This window comes from Podarcis erhardii (assembly GCF_964252035.2).
Source record: "Podarcis erhardii genome assembly, chromosome: 1".
Taxonomy (NCBI): domain Eukaryota; kingdom Metazoa; phylum Chordata; class Lepidosauria; order Squamata; family Lacertidae; genus Podarcis; species Podarcis erhardii.
The window spans coordinates 78,446,042-78,456,561 of record NC_138497.1 but is presented as its reverse complement, the minus strand read 5'-3'; the positions used below and the strand labels follow the sequence as shown (position 1 = coordinate 78,456,561).

The 10,520-nt window shown below is 42.5% G+C and overlaps 1 protein-coding gene across 1 annotated transcript; it reads left to right on the top strand.

Annotated features, from left to right (window-relative positions):
* Positions 1-3,288: 3,288 nt before the first annotated feature.
* Positions 3,289-10,078, top strand: RPLP2 (ribosomal protein lateral stalk subunit P2). The gene is made up of 5 exons (XM_081880818.1): positions 3,289-3,444; positions 4,546-4,669; positions 5,957-6,005; positions 9,098-9,193; positions 9,957-10,078. The coding sequence occupies exons 2-5, from the start codon at positions 4,547-4,549 to the stop codon at positions 10,031-10,033; spliced, it is 345 nt and encodes a 114-aa protein (XP_081736944.1). The 5' UTR covers positions 3,289-3,444; position 4,546; the 3' UTR covers positions 10,034-10,078.
* The last annotated feature ends 442 nt before the right edge of the window (positions 10,079-10,520 follow it).

Genomic DNA, 10,520 nt, shown 5'->3' with positions numbered 1-10,520 from the left:
AGCTAGACAGCCAACCGTGTAATACTCCAGTATGTACTATGATGTAAGGGGCTCAAGCAGACCATTTCATGTCTCCCCTAGTTTTCCACACCCCCCCCCAACATTTTATGGAGGCCACGGAGCATGCTCAGTCCTCATCAATATTTATTTGTTCTTACTCTACTTCTGACTACTTCAGGATTGTATACATAATACGGAAATACTCAAGTAGTATTTCCTCCCCTTACATATAATACTGTTACATGCCACCCCAATCTCTGAGCGGTATGATATTCCAGGGAATCCAAGTGCTTTACTCAGAGTTTGCGTTTCCTTTTGGAATGAGGCACAGTGGAGTCTGTGATGTCTTTATGATATATATAAGCATTTACACATATATACAACCTGGGCCTATGATGGAGGGGTTCAAAGCATTTAACTCCAATCGGGTCTTGTTTCTCCCATTGCTGCAGCCCTGATCCAAAAGAAATCAAAACATGACTCACTGTCCCTCTGCTCAACTTGCTGCATTTAACACACTGCTTAGTGGAAAGAAGGGCTCACACCCATCTTCTGTCTAGCACAAGGTATCTGCTTTGTTAATCGGTATACAAATTTAATAAATAATTGTTGTCTTCATCATCATCGCCCATTACCTTCCTTTGGTTCTCCATAATGGCTCTTCTCCCAGGTGATTTCTAAGCACAGAAAAACTCCATTGGCCTGTATTTTTACACTGCTAAATGCAGTGTTTGTTAGCCCTTCTTAATACTCCAAGCATTGATTAAACTCCAGCAGCCACTAGACTTAGGAATTATGGGGAGGGTGTGGCACCCAAGAATTTATGGGTGCGTCAAGGCACCCACAAACTCATAATACCCTTTTTTCTCCTATGTAAACTTGGGTTGAAAAACTACCCCCAGCCCCAGACTATGTTTGCAGTATGTTGTTAAACTGCCTTTTTTCAGATTATCAAAGAATGAATGGCCCTTTACTGATAACCTGGGTTTTCAGTGTTATTGCTTTTTTAGCTGTTCCAGTATTCTATTAGCTATGCTATTAGCTATTGATAAGTGTGCTATTAGCTATTGATAAGTGATTCCCCTCCCCCAAGTTATGCATGGCAGTCTTAATTCTGTTGCACACTGAAAAATGATTGGTCACCTGGGATAGAGGCAGGGCATATGGTTTCCTCCTTCTGTTCAGTGCTTAATAAGATCTCCCCGGAGGGTATAGGGCTAAGCCCATAACAATTGTTTATGTAGCTATTTATCCTTTGGCTGTTTAGCTACAGATCGTGTGTACAGATCAACTTTTCTTTTTCAGATATGGCTTACTGCTTTCAATGCAAATAAGATCATTATCCAGAGAAAGATTTACACATTCTGAAACTTGTTGTCCTTTTGTCCCGTGAATAATTTTAAAATGAGTGATAATACTTTTATTTTATTGGATCATAGTGCTGGTTCTAGGAAGGAACATTAATAAAACACGATAACATTCCTTTAGTCAGACCCAGTCAAATAATGCTAAGCCAAACCATGGCTTAGTGCAAATGTGCAAGCTCCTGGAGAGATCATTGCCACTTTGCTTCTCCTCTGGTCCTACTGTGGCTGCACTGCTGGGAGCTAAGATTTGGCTTGGCTTGGCATGTCATTTTCAAGCTCCTGGTTTGTCTTCTCCAGACTGAGAGAACAAATATTGCTAACAGTGCATTATTTGCTATGAGCCTGGCTTCCAATGGCATGCTAAGCCAAACCACGGCTTAACTCATAAGTAGCACAGGAGGTACACAAGGAACAAAACAATTTCATTCTATTCTCCTGGAGCCTGCACAGTTATAGATTAATATTAAAACACAGTTTAGCTTAATTGGAAGCTGGTTTAGTGTCTCTCACTCCTGACTAGTGTGGCTGCAGCCTCTCATCCTTTCTCTTCTGCTGTACTTCCTTTGTGCATTGCTATTCATTGGCTGCTTTGAGAAACTGATGTTTTCCTCTGCCAAACTGGTCTTTGCATCATCATCATCATTTTAATAGCTGTTTCTTGAGAACCACAGTAGTTCTGGATTGAAGGGTCATGAGACCAAGAAACAGGATGAAGGCATGGGTGTAGATTTTGGCCAAATTAATTGCTCTTTCTTGCTGTTTTAAATGATCGAGAGAATGGAGCAGTTCCCCTGTATGCAACAATTACAACATTAGAAGCTTTTTTAGTTTAGAGAAAAGGCGACTCAAGAGGCAACATGACAGACGTATAAAATTCAGGATGCTATGGAGAAAGATGGTAGAAAAAAGATTTTCTTTGTCTTGCCTAACGTTAGAACTCAGAGACATCCAGTGAAGCTGAATGTTGAAAGATTCAGGACAAACAAATAAAGTACCTCTCTTTGCACAGCACATAGTTAATTAAACTCACTCCCACAAGAGGCAAGTGATGGCCAACAACTTGGATGACTTTAAAAGAGTGTTAAGAGAAATTCATGGAGGGCAGGGTTATTAACCCTGATGGTTATGTTCTACTTCCAATATCAGAGGCAGTATTCTTCTGAATATCAGTCGCTGGAAACTGCAGGAGTCGAGAGTGCTCTCGCACTCAGGTACTGCATGCTGGCTTCCCACAGGCATCTGGTTGGGCAAATCCCAGCCCTAGGTGGAGATGTTGTGTACTGATCCTAGGCCCTTCTGTATGCAAATCATATGCTCCTTCACCCAGGCACAGCCTTTCATGGGGCTTACTGGCAAGTCAGTGTACTTAGGACTGAAACACCCCTAGGGCTCAAAAGGTTACAGCCGTATATATATATAGTAAGCAGACGAAAAGGGGGACAGGTAAATTGTATGAGAAACTGATCCTCAGTGTTCACTTATGTAACAGTCCTCAGTTTCCTGGGAATAAGCCCCACTGAGCTCAGTTGAGTTTACTTAGAAGGAAACGTATCTAGGTTCATATTGTTACTGAGTTTGTTACTGAGCGCAATCCTACGAATGTTTTCTCATAGGCAAGTCTATTCTGTTCAGAAACATCGCCCAAGGCTGGCCGCCTTAAAGGGATTAGTAACAGAAATGAAAACGCAGGCTGTATTCACACAGCTCCACCGGCTAAGGCGTAATTCAGAGGCGCCACCGCCACAGATAAAAGAAAATATAGCCTCTTCCCCTTCATAGGGCGCTTGCTGACGCCTCTAATCCCGAAACAGCAGTCGCAGAGACCGATTCCTCCTTATGGGCGTCGCTGGTGCCTCTAGTGACATGGCGGCTGCAAAGGCCGGCAGGAAGCGTCTCAGTTCCGTTTACTGCTACGACCGTAAGGGCGCCTCTAACTATGCGGTTTCTGGTTGGCTATGCCTTGCGTCCAATGAGAAACCCGGTTGTTGGAGAGTACTGGGAAGAACCCCGCGCCGTAGGCTCCTCCCTTTCCTTTTTGCTATCGCCGTCGTAGAGAGCGCACGTCCAGAGGCCCGAAGTGAGTAGGCTTGGGGGCTTCTTTTACTCCGCGCCCCCCTTTTTTTGTAATGGATGCCTCCAGAACGCGCTTAGATTCCATCTCCACCGCCTGCTGTTGCGCGGGTTTATAAGCCGGGCAGCTTATAGGCGATACCATGTGGGCCAGGGTGGAGGGGGTGACATGGCGGCCATGTGCTTCCTGATCCAGGTTAGGGAAGGCCCGGCTGGGAAGGAGAGGTGCCTGTGATCGTGGTGGTCTGTGACGAAAGGATGCGGAGGGCATATCATACCCTAGAAACTGCGAAGGCGAAGGGAGTGCTTTAGAAGCCTCCCGGGCAAAAAGGGCGAGTGGAGGGGGTGGGGAGCAGCCCCCCCCATTCCGATTTAAAAGAAAAATTTAGAGATTGCAACAAGTCGGTGAAGATGCTTTTTTGCCCTGGTAAGCGACCGTAGTGCATTAGGTTTTCCCATTTCCGGCTTGTTCTGGCGTTGGAAAGTTGAAACTTGAAATCTCAGCGGCATGGCGGCTTTGTCCAACGTGAATGTGGGAGTTGTGATGGTAGCACGTGTCTCCCATCAGGGGGCTTAGTTTTAGAAGGCCCTGAAGTGAAATCGTTATTTTTTTTTATAGCCCCCCTTTCCGCCCAAGTTAAATATTTAATTTGCAGCTGAGAGAACATATTGTGTGTTGTAATGTAAGAAGAGGGTGCCTTATACCAAGTCAGGCTGTTCATCTGCCACAATATTGTCCAGTCGTGAATAGTGGTGGCACTGCAGTGTTTGGTAAAGAATAGTAGCATTCACTACTAGATCCTTTTTAAAATAAAAGTAGTAATGTCAGGAATTGAACCTGGTGTTTTCTGCAGGCGAAGCATGTGCTCTAAATAGGAGTTACTTACTGGATGCCCCTAATATGGAATACATAAGGGTAGTTCTTAAGCATAGATTTTTCAAAAATTAAGAGGGCAGCTGTGCATACTCCCCTGGAACTTTATGTGGTATCATCCATTTTAAAACTCACTGGACTATCATATGTATACAAGAAAAATCATCTGCTGTTCAAATAAGTATTGGCCATTTTTTAAAAAAAATTAATCCTGCCTTATTTTTTCTTTCCCAGAATGCGCTACGTTGCAGCTTACCTTCTTGCTGTCCTTGGGGGCAATGAGTCCCCAAGCTCAAAAGACTTAAAGAAAATTCTTGACAGTGTAGGCATTGAGACGGACGATGAACGTGTGAATAAGGTGAGTGACAGATAGGTGTGCAGTGTGGCATAAATGCCATTCATTGAAAAGACTACACTGGACCACAAGCCCCTTATCACCCAAAGAGAGACTATGCAAAATGAAGGCTTGAAGAATGTTGTTATTGGTTCCTATTTCACAAGTATTCTCTGGATATTCCCTGTGCACGTCTCAGCTGCTTTGGGGCTAACTTTCAGTGTCCAGAATGAATTGGAGTAGCTCTAATATTATACTCCATATCCTGTACTAATGAGACTTCCATTTGTATACTGAAGATCACAGGGTGGTTTATAGTATTAAAATAAATGAGATTACAAAATACATAGAAAACAAACCAATAACCCCCCTCTCCCACAAACATATTTCAAACACCATAGATTGTGTAAGCAGCCAAAGGCTTGGTTATAGAAGGCTTCTTCTGAGCTAGATCTACAGTTCAGTGTTGCATCTTTCTTTGGCTTCTGGACTTAATGCCAACAGCAAGGAAGAGCAGATTGCAAGCTGCCATAGCTCAGTTCTGTGTGTGCTATATCTGTCTTTTCTAGTATTAAGATTGGGACAGCTGGCAGTCATGCAGAATTTGTACAGCATAAAAAGAAGTGCAAATTAAAGTTTTCTATCTTGAACTTTACTATGGTAAACAACCTAAATGAGCTAAGCAACAATGAAAAAACACCTTTGCTTAATGAAAGGCTATCACTTTTTTAGACAGAAGGTTAATTTTTAAAAGTCCCGTTTTGGCTTGGTAGTTTTTCAGCCATTATTAGTAGTTTCTACCAACCCTCCCTGCTTTCAATCACTCCATTATAGACTTTGAAAAAGTAAAGATGCTTCTGCCTTCTCAAAAGCCCAGCAAGAATAATGGGAAACTGATGATTTCCCTCACCCAAGGAAATATGGGGCTTGTATAAAAACAATTCAGTTATTTGAGTTCTTGACTCAAATGAGATTCCAGATGAACATCATGCTGTGCTTGGTAAGAGGTTATTTTATTCCCACTTGGATAGCTAATCTGCTTGACTGTAGCTAACCAAAAGTGCCCTGGGGATCACTATATTTTTTGTGCAAAGCTGCAATAACGCATCTGAGAAGATGGTAATCTCTTTCTGAGTTCAGTGTGGCACAGTGCAGTTTCCCCAGGGCAGCTCTAGGCAAGACCAATTGTATTTTTTAAAAAGTGTTTTGAGTTGCTTCAGTTTCGCAGTATTTTGGCCACAGTTGGTAGTTCTTTAGTTCCCTGCACTTAGAACCTTTTTTAGGTAACACTTTTCAACTTGCTACCCACAGGTCATTAGTGAGCTGAATGGGAAAAACATTGAAGATGTCATCTCCCAAGGTGAGTTTAAAATGGAGTCAGGTTTGAAAGGGACCATGAGTCCCTCTTTGGCACTGAAGGTGTTGGGGCTGAGAGGTCACTAGTTCAGAGGTATTTAACTATTTTGCTTACAGCAGAGAGGGAGTGAAATTACTACAGCAACATGATTCAATCTTGAAATAGTCAAGTGGCCAAACTTTAATACCGTAATTACTCAGCATAGCAAATGGCAATCCAGAGTGTAATCAATAAAGTATGTGTGGCATTAATGGAATATGCTTGGAAATGTAATGGGTCCATCCTAATTCCTACAGGCTCATGCTGGTGCCTGCTGGGTTTCGCTGGTGGACCACATTAATTTGGGGAAACCCTCATAAAAACAGGCACTTGTTGCCTGTTTGTATAGAGGATATTCTCAACAAATCGCTGTTTAAAAAACAGCATTGCCTTCTGGGAAGGAAAAATCTTGCTGGTTGAATGGGTCTCTAAAAAGAACAATTTCTGTCTTGCCAGTTTGCTCTATTAAAAGTCTTCTGCTGCCATCTTGCTCCCTGTCAACAATGCCTCCTTCTGTGATAAAATAATGAAGCTATTTGTCCTAGTCCCAACTTCATACCCCTCTTCCATCTCCCTCAAGCTATCTTGCTTGGTGAGATGACCACCCTACTAGCATCTCCCCGCATTTCCTTAATCCTGTCTGCCCCGCACCTCGTGGTCTTCTCCTTACACCTTAGCACCAATACTTGGAATGTATGGGTTGCATTTCAGATATATATCAACATCCTCCTTCTATACTCGCCAACTTTTTTCTGCCCTCTGCCTCTGGACTTTTGGAACATGCTGTGTACAGTGGTGCCCCGCAAGACGGAAAACCCGCTAGACGAAAGGGTTTTCCGTTTTGGAGGCACTTCGCAAAACGAATCTCCCTATGGGCTTGCTTCGCAAGACGAAAATGTCTTACGAGTTCCTGTGGGTTTTTCCCCCCTTTTTCCCCCTTTTCCTAAGCCGCTTATCAGCTGATCCGCTGATAAGCCGCTTATCAGCTGATCCAAGCCGCTAAACCACTAATAGTGCTAATCCGCTAAGCTGTCAATGGGCTTGCTTCGCAAGACGAAAAAACCGCTATACGAAGAGCCTCACGGAACGGATTAATTTCGTCTTGCGAGGCACCACTGTATTTCCTAGTGTCTCATGTTTCTCTATTGCAATTTCTCTTTCCCTGTACAATCTCTGTGATATTGCTGATTGTGCCCTTTCCCACACCTTAGGTAGAACTCTTGTTATAGGCTGGTTCTTTTCCATCCTGTTTTCGTTGTTTGCTCACTGTTTCCATTGTGGGCAGTGCCTTCTGGACATACTGAGAATCTTCATGGCTTGTTCATTGGTCCCATTCTACTCATCATTTGCACACTTGGACAACTGTTTTTTGTAAATTCAGCAGTAGTAGTATCACTTTTGCGCTGTCTTTCCATAGTAATCCATGCTCAAGGCAGCTCATAACACCAAAACATTTTACATGACTCACTAACAGTTACAAGCTATGGCAAAATTTAAGCAACCATATGCTCTGAACTAATGAAAACATATACAATGATAATAAATCCAACAGTAATATATGTATATTTTTGCTGGTAATCAAGTTGTGTGTGTGTGTGTGTACACATCATACACACACCCCCGTGGATCACCAACAAAAAATAATGCATATCCAAAACTAAATTTTGCCCCAGCAACAACAGTACCCCACCCTGATGGTCCCTGGGCGTCCTGGGGAGCATGTCAAAGGTCTTCTTGTGCTCTTTGTAGCATCCACCTTGTAGACCAGCGGTGAAGCCTTGGCTTTATTTTGGATTGTTCCCTAACACCCCCCCCCCATTGTTAAGTCATGTCAATCAACATTGTAAAACGTTCTGGTTTGGTCATCTCCCAACCTAATTATAGTAGGCTTCTATGTTGTTTCCCCTTGTCATTCTGCCCTCCACTCCATGTAGTACTCTATGCCACCCATTGAACTCCTAGAATGCCAGCACAGTGGCATTGCCTCTCTTCCTGTGAAGCCCTTCTGAACCCCACATCCTTGTGCGGTCACACATGCCTCCTTTTTGTTTCCACTGGCAAAATGTTGGAACCTCCTTTCAGGAGGGACTTGCATCTTAGGCTGTTAGGTGCCATGTAAATTGTTGGTGCTGAATACATAGTCATAGTAAGTACTGCTCCTGTTGGCTGTTGGCTCCTATGGCTGCTCCTGTTACTATAACAGTTATATCCTTGATTATCTGATAATGTTGATGTGTCTAGATGCCTGCAGGAAAACTGGTACAGCAAACTACAGGACTTGTTAATGCTTATATGAGGCCCTTTGTATTTGTTCTAAATAAAGGGTTTTTTTGTACACTTAAATTACTTCTTCGCTCTGCTGTTACACATACTCTTTTCTGAGAATATGCTGAATGGTTATAAAATGTGTTTACTGTTCTGGCTCCAGGAATACCATGCAATTGTTTAGATTTATATTCCTAGAAACAAAGAGCAGGCATTTCCCCCACTGACGTGCTTGTTCTCACAAGGGAAATAGTATATTGCCAACTTCCCTGGAACTGTTGGCATTAATTGGTAGCTAGTCTTTAAATCTCTAGGGTCCATTCATCATGTAACTTCTGTAGTTGCACAGTGTACTCCTTACCACAGTTCTAAGTTTGGTTTCATGCTGCTAATGGGAACAAAAGGTTCCCACTGGTTGCATGGGAGAAGGGCATTGAAGGACCAGTTGGCCTGGTTTATATGCAGAAACTAGGCTGATAGAATATTAGGACTTCCTTTTTTTGGCACCTGGTGTGAGTTTGGTGGTCAACTGAAGTTGATCACTGGTATTGTGTCAATAGCCTCTGATGTCTGATGTATTGAGGGCCAACAACTTGTGACAAAACTGGTCTTCTAAAGTGCTAGGCAAAAGTTCATCCTTCTGTTACTCCCTTTATCAGAAATGGACTGGGGCAGGAAGGGGGGAAAGGGTTGGGTAGTAGGGAACACTGCAGAATTGGGGGCTTGTCCTCAGGTTTCTCTCTCGTTGGCTTCATATACAGTTCTTCATTTTCTTTGTTAATGTCCCCCAGGTAACAGCAAGCTTGCCAGCATGCCAGTTGGTGGGGCTGTAGCAGTTTCTGCTGGAGGTTCTGCTGCTCCTGCTGCAGGTGCTGCACCAGCAGCTGGTAAGTATATTGGATCATGAAAAGGAAGGTTGGGTGGGCAGGCAGGCATCAAGTGGGAGAAGACTACTAGAGAGAAATCCAAAAACTTGGTAATTTCACGTTGCGTAGCCACAGTACATGAGATTAACTGAACAACTCATATGATATGACTTGGTTGCATTTGGAAACATTGCCCAATTCAACATTAAAAAAATGTCTTGGCAATAGCTCTTCCAGTTGTAAGGAAAACATTATTGCAAGGTAATGTTCTAGCTCAGACTTCAGATACCTTCTCTTCAGCTATGATACTCTGATTTGGTATGGATGCTGAGACCCAGCCAATCTTCTCTGCTTTCTTTTTACCTTTCTTTTTGCTTATTTGCAGTAGGTAATGTTGGCATATTGTAACACGGGGTTACTAAGTGCAGTGAGACATGATATGGCCTACATGAGTGCTGAACCTAATACAACTTGTTGATGAGCAGTGTCTGCCTTCAGCTATTTGCATCATGACGTTCTTTGGATTTTCTTCTAACTCCAGATTGGTTGACCCTCACACCTCATCTTTAAGGCAGCTGCAGTTGTAGTGGTGATGGGGACATGTGATGTTCTGGGTGTTTCCTGAGCTACAGCTTGCATCACCCCTTGCCATTGGCCATGCTGGAGGGAGTTGAACAATGTCTGAGGGCCATAGATTCCCCACCACTAGTATATAGAATTAGCCTATAAAAATGCTGTTTTGAGAGTTGTCTGCTAAACTGTCTATATCTACTTGTCTTTTCAGCGGAGGAGAAGAAAGAAGAAAAGAAAGAAGAGTCTGAAGAATCTGATGATGATATGGGATTTGGGCTGTTTGATTAAACTTTTGTTGAGGGTTAATCTATAATAAAATTTGGTTAAAATATTGTTTTGTTGTGGCGTACTTGATAAGCTTCCTTGCTTTCTGCATGTACAGTGTTCTGAATCATTTGGTAATTCTTTAGAAGTAGCATCTTGTGATAAAGTTACAACTCTTTTTCTAGAGTTGTTCAAAGCTCTTTGGTATTAACATGAAGTGAGCAATTTGATGCTATTTAACTCTGCTAAGAGATTAAAAATAGGTTTTTCCGCAACAAAAAAGTTTTTGCAGTAACTAAAATATTTGGAAGAGAAATAGGCTGATAAGGATGTAGGCAGAGCCTTTTATAAAAACCAGGAGGCAGCTTGTTCATGCTTTTACACCTTAAATGTGATGCCTTAATCTGATATATGTCAGGTGTAGAGGAAGACAAGCTGCTGCCTTTTACACAAATTTTGGTTCACTTTATAGAAATTGAGTAAGAGTGTTTCAAAATATGCATCAGACTAA

Bases quoted from the DNA above. Each gene is read 5' to 3' on its own strand.
- RPLP2 (XM_081880818.1), top strand. From the start codon at position 4,547: ATGCGCTACGTTGCAGCTTACCTTCTTGCTGTCCTTGGGGGCAATGAG. The intron at 4,670-5,956 runs GTGAGTGACAGA...TGCTACCCACAG, and splicing joins ACGATGAACGTGTGAATAAG to GTCATTAGTGAGCTGAATGG. The intron at 6,006-9,097 runs GTGAGTTTAAAA...AATGTCCCCCAG, and splicing joins TGAAGATGTCATCTCCCAAG to GTAACAGCAAGCTTGCCAGC.